At 38.9% G+C, this 20,918-nt stretch overlaps 1 protein-coding gene across 1 annotated transcript; it reads left to right on the top strand.

Moving 5' to 3' along the window:
• The first annotated feature begins 327 nt into the window (after positions 1-327).
• LOC134676245 (uncharacterized) lies at positions 328-16,636 on the top strand. Its single transcript, XM_063534592.1, has 7 exons — positions 328-385; positions 1,235-1,315; positions 5,422-5,523; positions 7,715-7,821; positions 8,926-9,114; positions 11,602-11,770; positions 12,862-16,636. The coding sequence occupies exons 2-7, from the start codon at positions 1,235-1,237 to the stop codon at positions 14,470-14,472; spliced, it is 2,259 nt and encodes a 752-aa protein (XP_063390662.1). The 5' UTR covers positions 328-385; the 3' UTR covers positions 14,473-16,636.
• Positions 16,637-20,918: the final 4,282 nt, after the last annotated feature.

A 20,918-nucleotide genomic window follows, 5' to 3' on the forward strand; every position in this document is an offset into this window, starting at 1 on the left:
AATTAAATTACTATAGACGGTCAAGCAAATCTTGTCAGTAGAAAAAGGCGCGAAATTCAAATTTTCTAGGAGACGATCTCCCTTCGCGCCTACATTTTTCAAATTTGCCGCCTTTTTCTACTGACAAGATCTGCTTGACCAAGTATATTTCCTACATTTTTTCTAATTCGCCGCCTTTTTCTACTGACAAGATCTTCTTCACCAAGTATAAATAAAAATAAAGACTTGGCTTAAAGATCTCGTAGCCAGGCCATAAAAAAAAAACTACTGTCAGTGTCAGTCAACTGTCACTGTCAGGTTTTAGTCGTCATCGTCATCCGGCGGAGTAAAATGTGAAAATGCGAGAGATTTTATTCCGGCAAAAATAAATAATAAAAACGCAAACGTAAGTACATATACATCGCCAATATACGTATTTGCCGAGGCTTGATAATATCCAACATTATATAAATGTATTCACGACGTACAGTGCGTAAAAACTGTTTATTTAAATCCTCGTGATCTCTTCTTTCATTCAAGGATATCCTGATATTTATTTGAATCAGAGAAAGTATAGTTTAAATATATATTATCAAGTAAACTGTGTCATTCAATATGAATGTCGCTGCTGGAATTTTATTAAAATATAATGCTTAAATTGTAATCTGAATTTTGTCAATTTTAAAATGGAAACATGAAACGGTATTCAATAAAGTCGGATATGCTTAATAGAAATCTTTAAACATGAAATCTTTTTTCTTTGTGTTTGAAATACGTAAAAACTTAGTAAGAATAGTAGTTTATTATTAATTATTTCTCAGAAGGGGCCTCTGGCACTTTGCCAATCGTGTAACGATGAGCAAAACATTGCCTGTATGTTAATTTTATATTTTCATTTCATTGACTACTATCTGTTTAGTGGGCCTATGCACATATCAAATCAATGCAATCCATAAAAATTACTTATTTACTCTATTAAGAACAAAATTCATCATTATATTTGTTTGTAATTACCGATCTATCCAGTTATTTGCATAGAAAGTATTAAAATAAACATGAGCTTGATCTCTCCATTTATTGCTACGAAACCCCACACCATTACAATCAAACTAACACTCATTTTAAAATGATAATTACATACATTGATAATTTTAAAGTGATCTACGCTGGGCTGGGCTCCGGCAGTTTGGCGCAGGCCTTAATTTTATGTTTAGTTGAGACTTGAGTGAACTAAAATCACTAACATTGTTTTCAGATGGCATTGTTCATGAAGCAAAACTTCTCCCCACCGCTGCTGTCAAGGAAATGGGTTGCCATAAAATTTAGGCCTAATGTGGTAAGAGGCAAAAAGCTTTCACCCACCTAGTAGGTATAGTGACCCTGTCTACACAAAGCCTACCGAACGCCTGCTCGCGCTTGCTCCAGCTCATGGTCGTATCTGTCATAAGGGCCACCCCACTTTAGCGTCTTTCGAGCGTCAGCGTCTGGTCAGCGCTATGGAAAATGACGTCGCTGCGCAGTTGCGTCGACGTTGCGTCGAGCAGCGGCCATAGAGTTGTAGACGCCGACGCTCAAAAGACGCTAGATGTGGGGGGGCCCTAATAGTTTTGTTAGAGAGTGAACCTTCCGTACCTAGCACTATTATTTATTCTGTGGTATAAATAAATAAAATAAATAAAAAAGCCCTTTATTCATTGTAACGTGTTTACATAAAAAATTGAAAATAAAACTATGACTTATAATATGTGTTATTACTAATGAATATAAATATAATAATAAATTATATATATATATATAAATATAAAATGGGACATCCTCGGCATCAGCGAAATGAGAAGGCCCCAGGAAGCAATTGAAGAAAGACCCGAGTACATATTGTATACTAAAGGTGAAGTAGGTGGTCAACGGGGCGTAGGTTTTCTAATTAAAAAACACCTTAAAAATCAAATCCTAGACTTAATTGGCATATCTGACAGGATAGCAGTTCTCAACATGAAAATACCCAGTTATAACAAAATCTGGACAATCATACAAACATATGCCCCAACCGAACAAGCTGATCAGCAAGTAATTGAAAACTTTTATGCGGACTTGTCTGAAGTAGTTACAAAATTTTCAAAAAACAACATAATTCTCATGGGAGTCATGGGAGACTTAAATGCACAAGTTGGTGTCAAACAAAACAAAATGGAACATATAATAGGAAATTTTGGATTTGGCAAACGAAGCGCAAATGGCCAAAAACTGGTACACTTCTTGATGGAACACAACCTATACCTCCTTAATAGTCTATTCAGAAAAAAGACAAGCAATAAATGGACTTGGAGTTCTCCAAATGGTAAAAGTAAAAACGAAATAGACTACATTGCAAGCAACCATCCAAAAGCATTTATAGACACTTCTGTTATACAGAACCTCAACTTCAACACTGACCATCGATTAATTAGAAGCAAACTCAGAATGAATCCACCGAAGGCATCCAGGAAATATATTAAAAAAACACCAGACAGGAATATTGATCTAAATTGCAAGGAATTAGCCCAATCACTGTCAGAAAACATTCATGACCTGATAAACGATAACACCAGCACCAAAGAAAGTTACCAGAAACTGGAAGAATACTTAATGGCTCCCAAAAAAGCCAACCTCAAGAAACAAAAATACCCACTCAGTGATAAAACTCTTAATCTTATAGAAGAAAGAAAGAAACTAATAGCAGGACCTTCTAAAAAGAACAACCTTAAACTAATTGCAGAAACCAGTAAAAAAAAATAAAAGAAAACATAAGGAGGGATCGCAAGATCAGAAGACTACAGACTTTAGAGAAACACATAATCAAATCAGGGGGTGTGCGTAAAGCCTTTAAAGAATTAAGAGAAATAAACAAAGAATGGATCCCGAAAGTCAAACGAGGAACAAACACTGTCACAAAAAGAGAGGATATAATTAGAATGGCCACGCAATTTTATGAACAACTATACACGGACTTCCCTATAATCCAAACATCGAACCAAGGCGAATATATACAACCTCAAGAACTAGAAATAGAGCTCGAGCCGGAAATATTGCAATGCGAAGTAATCAAGGCTATCCAGAGTCAAAAGTTAGAAAAAGCAGCAGGACCCGATAACATCTACAATGAACTTCTAAAAGGGATGGCTGCTGAACTAGCTCCAGTACTCACAAAACTATTTAATAGAATTATGAATAGCCAATGGATACCCACACACTGGGAAACATCACACATCATCCTATTGCATAAGAAAGGCCCAAAGGAAGACATAAGTAACTACAGGCCCATAAGCCTGATGCCTTATATAAAATCTTCTCAAAGGTTATACTGGATCGAATAAGTAAAAGACTTGATGAAAACCAACCAATGGAACAAGCTGGCTTCAGGAAACATTTTTCAACATTAGACCACATCCACACAGTAAAACAGGTAGTGGAGAAATATAATGAGTACAACAAAAATCTATACATGGCATTCATAGACTACAATAAGGCATTCGATAGCATAAGCCACGAAGCCATGTGGGAAAGTTTGCCAAGTCAAGGTATTCCGGAGATATGTATACATTAACGTCATCAAAACCATATACAAAAACAGCAAAGCAAGAGTTCAACTGGAAAAAATTGGCCCAGAATTCAGAGTAAAAAGAGGCGTGAGACAGGGTGACCCAATGTCCCCCAAGTTATTTTCTGCAGTCCTTGAAAACATTTTCCGCAAACTAGAATGGGGCCACATGGGCCTCAACATAGATGGTAAGAAACTAAACCACCTTAGATTTGCAGATGATATTGTATTATTTGAAGAAGATCCAATGAAACTGCAAAGTATGATCGAGTCACTGTGCATAGAAAGTAAAAAAGTTGGGCTAACAATGAACACCACAAAAACAAAATTAATGACCAATTCAATAAAAACAGAAATTAACATAGACACGATCGTACTAGAATATGTAGATGAGTACACATACCTTGGCCAACTAATATCTCCGGTAGACCTCACTAGCAAAGAAATAAATACAAGAATAACCAATGGATGGAAAAAATATTGGTCCATGAAAGAAGTTATGAAGTCCACTAATCTCAGCATTACCATAAAAAGGAAAGTGTTCAACACATGTAGGTATTTTACCCTGCATTACATACGGATGTGAGACACCGAGATAGGCTTAAGTACTGCCAGAGGTCTATGGAACATAGTATGACGGGAACACGCAGACTGGACAAAGTAAGAAACGAAGACCTAAGACAAAAAACAAAAGTGACCGACATACTCACCAAAATAGACCAGCAGAAGTGGAGATGGGCTGGCCACATGCTGAGAGAGAGACGGGAGAAATGGTGTAAGACTGTAACGGATTGGTACCCAAGAGGCTGTACACGGAGCCAGAGGAGACCTCGAACAAGATGGGAGGACGAACTCAGACTCACAGCGGGCCCGAACTGGCGAAGAGTGGCCCACGACAGACCTCAATGGAAAGAGCTAGAGGAGGCCTTTGCCAAGCGGCACACTGAGCTAAGAGATATACTCTAACTCAGAACAAAGGGGCTAGATAGATAGATAGATAGATAGATAGATAGAAAGCACAAACTGCGGCCAGAAAGCTGGGCGTCCTAAATAAGGTGAAGCGATACTTCACACCTGGACAGCTTCTAACACTTTACAAAGCTCAAGTCCGGTCGTGTATGGAGTATTGCAGCCACCTGTGGGATGGCTCAGCTAAATACCAACTCGCCGCTTTGGACTCAGTGGAGCGCAGAGCCAGGAGGATGATTGGCGACAAGAAGCTAACGGCTAAGCTTCAGACTTTGGCCCATCGGCGGAAAGTCGCCAGCCTGTCGGTATTCTACAGGTTGCACTTCGGGGAGTGTGCCCAAGAGCTACACGAGCTCATTCCACCGTCCCCATTTTACCATCGGACTTTTAGACGCACGGCCGGTTTCCATCCTTACTTGGTAGATATTCCGCCAATTCGCACGAAGCGCTTTGCTTCTACTTTCCTTATGCGCACTGCCAAGGAGTGGAATTCCTTGCCGGCGTCTATATTTCCGTGCTCTTATAACCCGGCAACCTTCAAATCAAGAGTGAACAGGCACCTTCTGGGCGAGCTCGCTCCATCGTAGGCCACGTCTACGCCTCGGCTAGTCTGTGGCCATGAGTAAACCCATGCATAATAAAAAAAAAAAAAAAAAAAATAGACTAATGAATCCCTAGTGGGTAAAGGCCTCCTCCATTGCTGCCCATTTGTCCCTGTCTTGTGCTGTCGCCATCCAGTCTGTGCCGGCTGTTCTTTTTAAGTCTTCCTCCCAACGCATTTGTGGTCTGCCCCGGCCTCTTTTGCCAAGTGGACCTCTCCATTTACTATTAATGTCCATCTCTTATCTGTAATCTGTGGTATAAATATGTCCCATAATATATATTTTGTGTGACAGTTGCTGTACAGCCGGGAGCAGATCGTCTGTATATTAGAGAGCGGTCTGCTGTTCCGAGAGGACAGTGCCACCGTCGAGCAGGAATGCCCGCCTCCTGAAAAGGTAAGGATTTGAAGTTTAACCAACACATTTTTAAGGTCCTTAAGGCCAGCGCAAACCGGCGGAGCGCAGCACAGATCACAGAGGAGGATTTACCCCGCGCAGCACACCGGCGAGTTAAAATCCCCCGCGATACCGCGAGCGCCCGCCAGTCTGACGGCCGGCGCACCTAGGGTTGCCAGATCGAAAGGCGCTATTATCGGGAAACAATATAAAATTTTCGGGATTTTGGGACTTAAGTCGGGAAAAAAAATACATTCAAATTAAAGTAATTGTATTAAACACAACGATATTTTACATTATTGGCACTACGTCAGCTCGCTCGCTCGACGACAGTTCGGAACTTGATTGTTGTTTTATAACGTGAAGCTGTTTTTCGGGACAGTTTACACTTTATCGGGAATCGGGAACACATGCTAAAAATCGGGAGAATCCCGCCAAATCCCGACCATCTGGCAACCCTAGGCGCACCAGGGAGCACTTCGGCGCAGGCCGGGGGATGCCGCCGCGTGTACTCTATCACAAGGGATTAGTGACTAGTGTGCACGAGTTCTCCCCCGTCGTCCCGCCGCTACTCCGGCGCACTCGGGGGCCTCGGCGCATGCCGGGGGATGCCGCGGCATGCCGAAGCCTACCGCCGCGGTATCTCTAGCGTGCTCCTGGATGCCGCGGAGTAACAATCCTCCGTGATGCTCCGAGGTCGGTCTCAAAGTATTTAAATTTATACCTGAAGGTAATTGAATTGGGGAAGAAAATACATTGATAATTTTAAAGTGATCTGCGCTGCGTTCCGCCGGTTTGCGCAGGCCTTTACGACAATAATTGTCGTAAAGGCCTTTCAATTCACAATTATTGTGAATTGAAACGTGTGATTGAAGTTGAGGGTTTAACGCGAGTTCTTAATTCCTGTACTGCCCGTGGCACACACAATATTTTTCATCACACTTGTGAGGAAAAACCTGAAAAAATAAAACGTCTGCCTATTTTCGGACGTATATTACAGCCCTAGGTCAAAATTTAAGACTTACGACCCGCATTGTCTAATACTTGTAACACATTTGTAACACATGTTACTTGTACTTGTAACACATGTTACTATAAATTGAATGATTTCTTAGAAGATAAAAATGACCACGAATGTTATTAGTTTTTATTATTACTCATTTTATTATTTTTAAATCATTTATTTTTTTACCTACTTATTATTAAACATTGTGTGACATAATAGTACATTTCGATGCTAGTGCGGAAGGTATGTCATTACTTCACGAGTACCGAGATATCTTGCCACGAGCCGCAGGCGAGTGGCAAGACTCGGTAATCGTGAAGTAATGACATTTCCGCACGTGTATCGAACGACGTTTTTTAATACAGTTGCGAAAAAATAAGAAAAACATTGTTAATCGTACACTAAACAAAAGTGGTAACAGTGACAGCTCGGTTAGACGTCGTCTTTAAGTATATTATATCTATGGGCGTTTGACAGCTATTCCGTTCCATTCAGTCAACTTATTAAGAACGGAATTTTCAATATTGAATATTAAAAATTAAACGTGTTATAATGATGAAGAGGTAAGTAATTAAATATGAAATATGTAATATTTTTCGTATTCTTACATTAACGGTAGGTTTTTATGCTGATTACGACGTTTAAAGGAAACTAATATTAACACTCATCAATAAGTAGTCGTGAACTGGAACAAGTATAAATTAAAAAAAATTGGAAAAGTAAAAAGCACTATAGTTCGAGATAACCAACTTTCCGCACGCTAAACAGCTACGTAAAGTAGCACTTTTTGAGCAACTGTATTAAAAAATTACTTATTCTTGACATGACTATTAAATAAATTAATATTATATACTTACCCTACAATTTCAATGTTAATTTTAATTATAAATTATATTTCCTAGACATTAATTGCCATAAAATTTAAATTACAATCTCTTCACCATTGTTAAAAGACCTAATTTTATAATTATTATATAAATATACTGTCGAATACCTAGCATAATTTAGTTTTAAGACTGTTGCTGTGCCCTACCAGGGTCCATGTGAAACTCACTATAACTATGTAACACCAATGTAACAACCATGGATGCAATAAATAATTTATGAATTATGAACATTTTACAAGCAAATGTGATGAAAACTGAATTAAATAGAGAGATTTATACTATTGTTCCCCCCCTCTAGGTGTGGGCGGCGGCGGGCGGCGGCGGGTGGGGGTGGTGCACGCGCGGGGAGCGGGGCGCGGCGCTGCTGGCGGCGGGCGCGTGTGTGCTCGCCTTCCCGCCCAAAACGTGAGCTCTCTCATGGCTCCTCTACACGATGGCCCAACGCCGGCCACTCCAAAGGACGCATTTATGAGTTAGAGCAGCGGTCGGCAACCTTTTAGCAGCCAAGGGCCACACAGTAGTTAACGAAGTTGACGCGGGCCGCACTTTGTTAATATTAATTACTTTATCAGACATTTGTCGGTTATCAATATTACATACAAAATAGCCAGGGAGGCTCGCGGGCCGCTTGTTGCCGACCGCCGCGTTAGAGGGAGCAAGTGATATTGCTGTCTCATTCTACCGTATGGCTTCGTCCCTTGGGGTGGCCGGCGCTGGCCCATCGTGTAGAGGAGCCATTATTCAATATAACAAAAATGATAAGAAATACAAATCATGGTAACGTTTTTTTTTTTTTGAAGTAAAAACAACTTGTTTTCTGGTTTTGTGATTTATTGTGATAAATTGCTCATTTTCTATCCATTTCACCAAAATTTCTTATAAATTCATTATTGCGGTTACATATTTCCTAGACCTGACCTAGAAACCTTTAAAAAAAGAGACTTCCGACCCTTCTGGATTGGCGGGTGTCCATGGGCAGCGGTAATCGCTTCCCATCAGGTGATCCGTCTGCTCGTTTATCATATATCTTCTATATTATACTCACTCCGGGAGTGCCGGCAGAAGTGAAAACTCAATGACATTGTAACAGTTTTTCGATCAGGTCACGTGTCCGTCTTACGAAGCGTCTTACGTCTTACGCTCTCGCGAGTTTAACATTTTTTCCCCATCACAAAAAGTGCACAGCGCCGCTAAAGAAGTTTTCACTTCAAAAATATCAATAGGCTACTTTCCTACTAGTCAAATCGGTTTCTTTTTTAGAACTGTCAAAACGATTTGCTAATATGGAATTCATATGAAAACGAGTATAGTGACGCCACGCGGTCAACTCACCAACTATTTATATTTCAATCCGATTTATTAAATATAACTCGTGTTCAAAAATATCTGCTATCTATGTTTTTCTAATAATTACCTGGTGGTTTATTTCATTCATGGTGTGAAATAATTTATTTTAAATACAGTCCAATATCCTATTATTTAACAATCTTAATTAAATAATTGTTGTAGGTTATCCCGCGGCGCGCTGGGCCGCGTGGCCTGCAGCCTCGCGTGCGGCGTGTTAGCCCGCGGCCTGCTCCGCCACCGCGCGCGCGCGCTGTCCCGCCTGCCCGCGCTCTGTGACGTCATGCGCCGGTATCTAGCGCTCGCGAGACGAGCACAGGCCTGCGTGAGGGACAACGCGTGCCATAACACACTGTAAGTATAGTTCGTAGGTTTCTAATAGAGCCCGACGACTTGTGTGAGGGACAACGCGTGCCATAACACACTGTAAATATAGTTCGTAGGTTTCTAATAGAGCCCGACGGCTTGTGTGAGGGACAACGCGTGCCATAACACACTGTGAGTATAGTTCGTAGGTTTCTAATAGAGCCCGACGGCTTGTGTGAGGGACAACGCGTGCCATAACACACTGTGAGTATAGTTCGTAGGTTTCTAATAGAGCCCGACGGCTTGTGTGAGGGACAACGCGTGCCATAACACACTGTGAGTATAGTTCGTAGGTTTCTAATAGAGCCCGACGACTTGTGTGAGGGACAACGCGTGCCATAACACACTGTGAATATAGTTCGTAGGTTTCTAATAGAGCCCGACGGCTTGTGTGAGGGACAACGCGTGCCATAACACACTGTGAGTATAGTTCGTAGGTTTCTAATAGAGCCCGACGGCTTGTGTGAGGGACAACGCGTGCCATAACACACTGTGAGTATAGTTCGTAGGTTTCTAATAGAGTCCGACGGCTTGTGTGAGGGACAACGCGTGCCATAACACACTGTGAGTATAGTTCGTAGGTTTCTAATAGAGCCCGACGGCTTGTGTGAGGGACAACGCGTGCCATAACACACTGTGAGTACCTCGACACTATTGCGAGCTGTACACACACGTCGAAAAACCCCGAGACAGGCCGAGACGAATGTGTACATCCTCCCTTCTCGTCCCGTCTCGCGCTTCTAATTAATCAAGTATTTTATTCGTGATAAACTTAAAACTAAAATTACATACAAGTCAAGAGTATAACTAAAAACTACAAATATTAATAAAATTGGTAAGCGTTAAATAATACTGCCCCGAAAGTCAGCGCTGATCTCAACAATGCTCAACAATTTTCAGCTAATATTATAACCGGAACTCTATTTTCAACTCCTTCTGCTTGTAATATGTAGGTATGTAGTTGAAATTTTAGCAATACATTTTTCTATAACACTTTAAACTCGCGTTTTGTACACATATTCAATTACACAAACGGGTCTACTGCGATATAATTTCATTGTTTTTACCTTTAATTCCGACGTTTCAGCTGAGTTGCACCAGCTGTGGTCACGGAAAGACCTTGTGGTCTTTAAAAAATTATATCGCGGTAGACCCGTTTGTGTAATTGAATATGAATACATTTTTCGTCAGTCGCGACAATCGTGACATCTGCTGTCAAGTAGCAGTACTGGTAAATCTGCTAATTGACACTAGATGTCGACTACGCAGTAACCCGCATTTTGGTAGGGAAACTTATATATGACGTTAGCATTCTATACTTACTTATTTCCTTGTTTCACGAAGTTCCACTAAGTTCCTCAAATTCCATCTTTCCAATATCTTGGTCCAGGGCTCGGAACCGGTATTTTTTTTAAAACCCCGAAATAGACCAATATTTTGAATTATTTTATGCTTTTTACGTAAGACTGGATCATGTATTTAGGTAACGAATTTGTGTTATCAGATTGTCCAATTAAAAAAGAAATAATAAACCAAAGAACGAAACAGAACGTAATAATACCGGTATTTTTGTATGGAGCAAATACCGGTTTCCGAGCCCTGTCTTGGTCCAATCAGTCCAATGTCATTGCGTCATACTCTCTCATTAAGCAAATTGTGAGACAAAAACAAAATACACATTGGACAAAGAAATTGGACAGTTGTAATACCACCCTAACAGCCCTTGGTAGTCAGGTTTTTGCCTGACTAAGCGCCACTTGCACAATCCAACTAAGCCGGGGTTAACCGGTTAAACCGTTAGTCTAGTATCAAATTGGACTGATTACCATAGTAACTCCAGGTTAGGGTTGTAAAAAAACGGTTTTTTTTCTGACTTGAAAAAAACCATGAAAAAAAACCGTTTTTTTTATGGAGTACGTTTTTTTTTCAAAAGTATGAAAACTCAAAATTTGCAAGGCAGTTAATACTTTTATACGGTTGTTTTATTTGTTTTAGACTTTATGTTAACCATTAAACCAATTTAATTTAACAACTTTGATTAATAACAACATAAATGAAATCTGTAGTGGTAAGTAGTTATGGACTGTTGGCAACACTAACGCCTCTCGTCGCCGCATCGGGGAATTCAGGATTTCCCCAAAAATTGTTTGTATACTGAACGTTATGGAATTAAAATGTACTTTGTTACTATTGACACAGAGCCTAGTTTCTTTTGTAAGTTATACTTCTCAAATGAAATAGTTTTTGGTTACTTATATAAATTTAATTTTGTTAATGTGGCATATTTTTGTTAATCTGAAAAAAAACCTAATTTAGAAAAAAAACCATGGTGCCAGGTTTTTTTTCATGTTTTTTTTCATAAATTTGAAAAAAAACATTTGTTTTTTTTTCTATTTGCAACCCTATTCCAGGTTAACCCCGGGTTAGTAAGGTGCAAGTGGCCCTTATAGTGGTTTAATTTACGCACATCCTCAGGGGCTCGGTGTCGCAAGCGCTGCAGGCCACACACGAGCTGCTCTGCCGCCAGCAAGCGGCCCTGGCGACGCTCATGTCGCGCGCGTCGGTCGCGTTGCTAGGCAACGCGCCGTGGCTGAGGGACGACCTGGCCTGGGCCGAGCTGCCGGATGCCACGGATCCTGTGCAGGTACTTTATACACGTTTAATATTAACCCCCCTTGCCACTTGCACCATCCCACTAAGCCGAGGTTAATCGGTTAAACCGTTAGCTTAGTATCAAATTGTACTGGTAACCATGGTAACTCCAGGTTTAACCGGTTAACCCCGGGGTTAGTGGAATGGTACAAGTGGCGCTTATTCATAAATGAGCTACAAACCTCAATTAGCTAATAATCGTTTGTCCTTAACTGTCATTTTGACTTATGTATTTGGAAGAAAGGGAGAAAACATAATTTAACTAAATCAGGCCCATATTTCTTTATGAATAAGGGAGTTAACCTTTTCGACGCCGTGTCAACCACAAAAGCTGTCATATCAATTCACATTTATAGACGGGTCTATCCCGAAATTATTTTATTCGTCTATAAATGTGAGTTAATATGTGTTCAAAACGCGAAAGTTTTAAATAATATACAAAAGCTGTCACTCGGGACGCCACGTCACCAAAGTGCCAAAATTGAAATTGAACTTTATGCATAATGATCTACTCGTACTCAGAGCCAAACATACCTAAGCCCGCGCGATGACCGAATCTTCCGTCGCAGGCTTCACGCGGCGCTACATCATGTTGTTTCCTTTTCAATTTCCTGACCCCCTCTTAACCTTTAACCGCATATGCAGCCATATCATCATCATCATTATCTTGCCCTTGTCCCATTCACTTGGGGTCGCCGCAGCATGTCTTTCTCTTCCACACCTCTCTGTCACCCGTCATCTCATCATTCACTTGCGTTGGTTTCATATCATCTCTCATACAGTCCATCCACCTCGTACTTCCCAATATATATCCGTTTATATGCAGCCATATATCGCCGGGTGACAAACAAAAGTCACTAATTACAGTAATTACTATCAAAAAATTTAAGTAACAATGCACTTTATTACACTTGTAACACGGTTTATTGTCCAATAATTTCAATGGTGTTAGTTAGTGACTTTTGCTTGTCACCCGACGATATGACAGTAATAATATTCAACTCTATTGACAGCTATTAAAGTTCAAATTTAAACAAATATTTATTATTACATGAAGTGTTTAAATCTTCTTCGTTATTACAGAAAATCCACCACGCGTTCCTAGTGGTCCAGTCCACTTTGCTGAAGCACATCGCAATGGCACACTTTACACAGCCCTCGCACACCCAACACGTCTATAAGAATCACAACGAACGGCTGTACTGGATACACACTGTACTGTTACAACACCTCCTTGAAGAGTTCGAAGAAAACTATGAAGCTTTGGACCGTATGTATAGAATATTCAAGAATTATGGCACCAAAGATGTAGAGCGGAAAAGCTTTCCTGTTAACGATAGGTGGTTGTACTCTGAGGTACATAGCGGAGTCGCTAGAACTTGTCTAGACTTAAAAATGGCGCTTGAAAAATGTACCAATCTAGACATGTTTCTAGACTCCTGTGCTATTAATAACCAGGAGCTAGATTTAGATGTGCTTAATGAAGATATTGATAATCTAATTGATGAATTAGCTAAGTGTTTAAATACTATGCAGAACTCTCAAATTAGGTTGAAGAAGTTACAAAGAAAATTCAATGTTCAAGAAGAGAGGAAGGAAGAAAGTGTATCGGAAGAGGAAGTGGTTTTGAGAATAGAAGATAAACCGGTTGAAGCTAAAGATGAAGTATTCTATCTGCTCAAAACTGAGGAAGATAATGAAAGGGAAGATATGGCAGATGTGACGACAGCCCCGGGCAAGAAAGAGAGAGAAGCAACGAAGTTTATGCTGAACGAGTTAAAGAGGAAACTAGTGAAGAGAGAAGACGTTATGCGAGAGAGGGAGAGGCAAGCTTTAGTCAAAACTATGCCTGAATTGAAAGATGTTCCTGAATTTCCGAGACAAATGGAGGAGTATACAGACAAGAAGGGGTTTATAAAGAAAATAATCAAAGACGGTAATAAGGACAGACTGTTCAAAGATTATAAAATAGGTTCTAAGACTAAACGTAAAAGGAAATATAAGTTTAATGTGAATAAATATGAAAGCGAATCTGAAATTAAAGACACATTAGAAGCGAACGCTAAATTAAGCGCTAAAAGTAAAATAATAAGCATTTCTAGTAAGAATAAAGAATTGATACTCACGAAATGGAATAAAAAAGGATCTAAACCTGGATCCAGCTATTCCTCAGAGAAAGATACTGAAGGATCTTTCAGTCAAGCGTTCAATAATACTGTCAATAACGCTGTCAATAAAACAATCAACGAGGCTGTCAATAAACTACATACAAAACCGGAATCGAGCTACTCATCTGACAAAGAATCCGAAGCCCAAGCTGTCAATAATACTGTCAATAAATCTATCGATAAAACAGTAAATCAAGCAAACAATCAAATAAAATTCACAAAAAAAGACTTAGATTTCTCCACATCATCTGAAAGCGATTACGACCACGAACACCAGATGGCGTTGTTGAAAGACATAAGAAGGCATAGAGTTGCCAGGAAAAAAAATCATCCTGTCAAACGCGTGTCCATAGACATTGTAGACGAGAGTTTGAAGCCCATAGAGTACAGTTTTGGGACTGGTATGGCTATGGCGTCGGTGTTGCAAGTTAATAATTTGAAAATAATGCCCAATATGGGGGCTGAGGAGGTTTTTATTGGGGATGGGGAGGTATCTAATGATAGCGGGAACGATGAAGATGCTTAATTTTGTCTGATGGATTTATAGCAATTAAAAAATAAGATGTTAAGAATAAAACTTATGGTTTAACAAGGGATTAACCATGGAAAATGGAAGAATAATGCTCTTAGCGCCACTTGCACCGTCCCACTAATTCGAGGTTAACCGGTTAACCCTTTACCAGGCTAAGGGCGACTTGCACCATTCACTAACCCGGGGTTAACAGGTTAAACCTGGAGTGTCACCATTGTTACCAGTACAATTTGACACTAGCTTAACGGTTTAACCAGTTAACCCCGGGTTAGTGAGATGGTGCAAGTGGGCCTAAGGGATATATATTTCCCGCATACGGCACTTCAAACATGTGTTCTATTTCCGATGAGTAAGATTGACATTCGATTGTCATTTTTGAACTGTCGGCCTGGTAAAGCGTTAAACCGTTAATCCAGTGTCAAATTGTACTGGTAACCATGGTAACTCCAGATTTAACCGGTTAACCCCGGGTTAGTAGAATGGTGCAAGTGGCCCTTAGATAGCGCCATCGCCACTTGCACCATCCCGCTAACCCAGAGTTAAACCGTTAACCCTGTGTCAAATTGTACTGGTAACCATATGTGGTAACTCCAGTTGAATCGGTTAACCCCGGGTTAGAGGGATGGTGCAAGTAGCCCTCAAAAAGTATGATAGTGTTGTGAGGGTTTCGATGCACGAAAGTCTAACTTACAGTGCGACATAGAATAGTAGAAATTAAATAATTGTAACTATAAAAAATCCACTATAGTTCGTTTTTTTTAGCATTAGAAAGAACTTGAAAGAAGGTAAGCGATCTTGGCATGCCTTTTAACTGAAAAACGCTTTTTAAAAATCAATAACTATTACTTTTATGAAAGCAGAAGAATATAAATGATCGTATTAGATTCATAATTGTTACATATTTGCCGTAACTTATTTTTAAAACGTGTTTTTTAATTAAAAGACACATCAAGATTCTTTACCTAATTTCTAATGCTAAAAAAACGAAGTATAGATTGTTGCCATGTTTAAGCATTTTACGTCAAAAATGTGACAGTTACGTAGGATGTGGCGCCCTCAATTTTCTACAATTTCTTGTCTAACCTACTATCATAGAGAAATATATAGTAAGACAAGAGTGCTCACTCCATACATCAGTTTTGGTACCACAAATATTAGTATTTTCATAGTCGACATCTAGCGTCGAGTAGCGGAATTATCAGTAAATTTGTATGAACCGTTACAAAACTGACACACAAAATTTGTATATAAAACTGCCGGCCTAGCCAAGCTGACAACCGCTATCGCTTCGAAAACGAAACGCTATGTGTCACTATCACTCTTCCATATTAAGGGGTATCCAGACGGGACTGACGAAATCAGTTGATTTCTTCAGAAAAATAAATGGTCAATCTCATCTAGCCACACGTACACAAATTAAATCACCAATTTGCATTCTACTATGCAAATTGGCATTTTTGTGTCCGCACCTGCTGATGTGATCGGGGAATCAAATTGCTATTTGCGTCCGCACGGCCCTGTTCGATCGGAGAATTTCATCAGATTGGCGAAAAATTGTCTCGTCTGGATACAATACGCACCCAATCCTTATGCGCACTGCCAAGGAGTGGAATTCCTCGCCGGCGTCTATATTTCCGTGTTCTTATAACCCGGCAACCTTCAAATCAAGAGTGAACAGGCACCTTCTGGGCGAGCTCGCTCCATCGTAGGCCACGTCTACGCCTCGGCTAGTCTGTGGCCATGAGTAAGCCCATTCATAATAAAAAAAAAGAAAAAAAACCAGTGCGACAGTGACCATTGCGTTTCGATCGCTACGGGGCGAAAGCGATTGGCGTGTTGGCTACGCGGCCTGGGGACACTTTTTTCTTTGTCTCATTCAATAGTACTAGTGATTCTGAGGCTAAATAACCCAAAAGTTGATGGTTTTTCGAAATAAAGTAAATGGTACCATTTTTTCTGAAAACCCCCTAAAATGCTTTTTAATTAAAAAAATCAATGTGCAATGGCCTTAGGCCGAGTGAAATCATCAATTTTATTAAAACTTAATTTAAAATCCAAATACTTAATATTTTCAATTATGATTGTGATGTTTGTGCTTTTTTAGTCAGTATCGAAGTACTGTGATTATTATAATAAATAATAACTGACAATTGTATTTGATTAATGGAAATAATAATTATTGCATTTATATGTGCTGTTTTTTTTTACTTTTAACCTAAAGGGGCCCACTGATTGACAGTCCGCCGGACGGTATCGGCCTGTCAGTTAGAACTAAATTTTGACAGTTCCGAACAACTGACAGGCCGATATCGTCCGGCGGACTGTTAATCAGTGGGCCCCTGTACTCTAACTGCTGGTACAGTCAGCAGCAGAAGTTGCTAACCGGGCGAGGTGTTCATAATTACCTTGACGCGCTCTTATTCTCTTAACAATAAAGACGCGTCAAGATTATTTTGAACACCTCGTCCGCTTAGCAACTATTGCTGCTGACTGTACTAATATCCTGCAGACGAAGGCGCGAGGAAAACCTAGTTAAAAATAAAAGTCTTTGGTAACAAAGTAATAAATATATTTCTTTCACCATCTATGTATTAATAATACAAATATGCCATACATAACATAATTTTACCGAAAACTTGCCCATGCCACAAAATAAATAATAGTACTAGGTACAGAAGACTTACTCTCTAACAAAACGCGTCTGTTGCGATCAGGACAGATATGACCGCTCGGTGGCGACATAGCTCAATAGTGGGACCGGATTTTTGCACTAAAAGTTTTGATAATTCTAAAGTTGAAAAAGTGATACTTATCTGATATAGGACATATTTTTAAGCATATATGCTATATATGATGAAAAGTTAGAACGAGCGTTAGATATAAATTAGGTATTTATATATTTTTAGTAATGATTTTTTAATATTGAATTAAAGTGCAATGTTTAAGTTCCATTGTTTATAATATGTATGACGCTTTATAATGTAAAATTATTAGAATTTTTTTTAAAGTGCTTCTTTGTCAAACTACCATTAGCTTATTATTTTGTCGATATTGAATTAAAGTTTAATAAATCCACAACAACATATCTAAATTTATAAGTTAATAGGCAAGCTAAAAAGCTAGAAGAATAAGATATATGCTTTAGAATTAATATACGTTTTTTGTCCTATAAGATCTAATATTGAATTAGAGTCTGTAAAAATAAGTCTATTACTATAAAATAATATACGCAGCCATATTATGGAAAGTAAGAAATTTCTGTGTGTAGCTTGCATTGTAATAGTAAAATCTAGTTAAAAAGGCGCGAAATTCATACATACGCCGCGCTGGTCCGTCAGTCGCCGGCGCGGCGCTCGAGAGCCTATCATAGCCTACCTATACCTCGCCCCTCGCCCCACCTCCCGCTCAGTAACACTGTCTGTCTTTTCTTATCATTCATTTGTTTGTTTACCGTGCACATATATAAATTAGATGCGGACATAACGTGAAATTAAAATATCTTATTAAGTAAAAATACCTACAGCTGGTCAATCAGATCTTGTCAGTAGAAAGAGGCGGCAAATTTGAAAAATGTAGGTGCGTAGGGATATCGTTCCATAGAAAATTTGAATTTCGCGCCTTTTTTTAGTGACAAGATTTGCTTGACCAGCTATATTTCATTATCTTGACTAATATTGTAATAAAAATGTACAAGATATTCACAACTATTTTTTACTATACATAGTTTGTCAAAGGACTGTCTCATTTCAAACATAGAGAGGGAGAATCATCATACTATCTTTGACTTACACTAGTACTAGCACCCAAAAGAAAAGGATGAATATAGTTTTTTGTTTGTATTTACTGACAAATTGGTTTGACCAACTATACCTATTTCTGGTTCCTATTGTCATGTCCTGTCCTATTCAACGTCAATATCATAATATGTATATTATAAACCAACTGATCAATATTACACGGTATACATCCTGAATATACAATAAGGTAAGTGGCCTCACTTACCTTATTGTATATTCCGTGTGGGCCGTATATGCCTATATACAGCCCACCTTAAATTAAAATGGTTTTTTTTAAATAAACAGGATATGAAGTATGAAAAACTCACTCAAATAGGTTTCTCATTTATTTAAGTTTCTTCATTATACCAAAAAATATTACGATACTCTTGGAAAATATACCTTTTATAAAAGTCCTATTATGGGCCTTATTGAACACTACCAGTGTATTACTTAATCCCGCAAAAAATAATCATTTTGACTGTAGGTAATAACAGATTTTATTGTTTTTAACTTAAGAGTTATACATATACAAATAACAATATTTATACTTCATAACAGGAGGATTTATTTATAATAAGTGAAAATAATTATTTTGGGTCTTAATAACTAAAGATATAAAAATTGTCTAGTTTACGCGAAAATAGTAGGTAACTAAACATAAATCTTTATTAGTTACAGTAGTCTCATCTTTTAACATCTGGGGGCACGGCAGTGCCCCCGCCAAGACGAGAAAAGCGCAAGGGCACTATCTACCTTTTCTCGAAGCGCTTCGTCGTTTTTTGGAACCCTCATAACTTGGGGTTGTATTATACCAGATAAACAAAGTTCTCGGACTTATTAAGCATATCAATTGCATAGCTCTTATACTTTAGATTTTATTCATATCTAAAAACTTCGATTTCGTCACTGACTCACTCACTTGATGATCATCAATACCGGGTACTTCCTGAAGTCCTCTAAGAAGCTGAAATTTGGTATGTAAGATAGTTTTAGTACACAAACAACAAATAAATTAAAAAAAAATTTATCCCTAAGGGGATGAAGATGGGGTTTCATTTTGTATGGGAAATCAATAATCGCTGAACCGATTTAGTTGAAATTTGGTATGTAGATAGGTATTGTTATGGGGAAGGATATAGAATAGATTTCAACCTAAAAGTTTACCCTTACGGGGTGAAGGCAGATTTCAACCCCAAAGTTTACCCTTACGGGGTGAAGGGTTATATGGGGAATCAGTAAGAAGTACATTGTGTAATAGATGCCCCCAGATACTTATTTCAGGATTTTTAATAGTAAATCACCCCCAACCCTTTAAATTAGGGGATGGAAGATTGTCATAAACAACTTACAATAAGAAGTGAAATCCCATCAAAAACATTTTGATGTACAATGTTGCCCAAACGAAACCATAAGGCTCGCACTGTCAAAAAGTTATCAGATCTCTTGCCAAGCTTCTAACTCTACAAGCCCTCTAACTTTACTAGCTCTACACCAAAAGTGTGTGGCTTGGCCGTTTCGTTTCTACAAGAACTATTGTATGTAAGTATAATACAAAAACCGCCCAAATGCGAGTCGCACTCGCGTTCCAAGGGTTCTGTACATTACACAATTTTTAACAATATATTTTTTTTAGAGAAAAGTGAGTAAAATGTCTTTAAAAAACCCGTAGGTATCGGAAAACTAGGTACAGTAGAGTCCGGTTATAACGACACCCAAGGGACCGCTGATATTACGTCGTACTAACCGGACGTCGTACAAAACAAACCGCCAATTTTAATATATTTTTCAATCAAAATAATTACATCATTTTGTATTTATTAATACTCATGCGACAATTAAAGAAAAAAGAAAACATTTCTTTTAAAATATTTTTTTACGTTAGTATTACGACACCTTGTCAAAATGGAGAGACTTGTGTGTTTAGAAGAAGCCACTTTTCAATATACGCGTACTCACTCGTCATCCGCAAATTACTCGAATCCCGTAAAATAAAAAGACGCAACGCTTGGAGATCTAATCAAGATGACGTTGTTTTATCACACAGTTTCTATAGCCACCTCCTGTGTCCATCATCAGATCAGCTCGAAGGTACCTACCAAATATTGCATTGATATCCAACTTACATAATTATGCACTTATGTGAAGTTTAAGCTCAAATGAATAATGGGAATTGGGTTTTATTTAGTTTACGAAAGTAAGAAGAGCAAGTTTACGAAAAATCACGTGACTATTTCATCTTGCTCCGTATAGGTAAAAGGGGAGTTGGGTGAGTGGGACGGAGTAAGCTTCTTACCAACAATTTATTTGTAAAAACTACGTCGCTCGTCGCTGTAACCGGACTTGACGGACGGATTTTGTGTCAATTTCCGTCGTTAAAAGCGGTCGGTTGTTATAAGCGGAGTCGTAATAAACGGTTGTTCTTTCATAGTAGTTTGTACTAAAACCAAACAAGTGCCTATACTTACGTCGCTATAAGCGGTTGGTTGTTATAAGCGAAGTCGTACTAACCGGATTCTACTGTACTTAAGTCCGACTCACGCTTGACTGCACATTTCTAATAGGTTTTCCTGTCATCTATAGGAAGAGAGCTAATATGTGTATTTTTTTCATAATTTTAGACCCAGTAGTTTCGGAGATAAGGGGGGAGGGGGAATGGTCATT

The sequence above is a fragment of the Cydia fagiglandana genome, chromosome 24, assembly GCF_963556715.1.
Source record: "Cydia fagiglandana chromosome 24, ilCydFagi1.1, whole genome shotgun sequence".
Classification (NCBI taxonomy): Eukaryota; Metazoa; Arthropoda; class Insecta; order Lepidoptera; family Tortricidae; genus Cydia; species Cydia fagiglandana.

Excerpts from the sequence above, each read along its gene's own strand:
- LOC134676245 (XM_063534592.1), top strand. The coding sequence starts at position 1,235 with ATGGCATTGTTCATGAAGCAAAACTTCTCCCCACCGCTGCTGTCAAGG. Across the intron at positions 1,316-5,421 it reads TAAAATTTAGGCCTAATGTG|TTGCTGTACAGCCGGGAGCA; the intron begins GTAAGAGGCAAA and ends TTTGTGTGACAG. Across the intron at positions 7,822-8,925 it reads CTCGCCTTCCCGCCCAAAAC|GTTATCCCGCGGCGCGCTGG; the intron begins GTGAGCTCTCTC and ends TAATTGTTGTAG.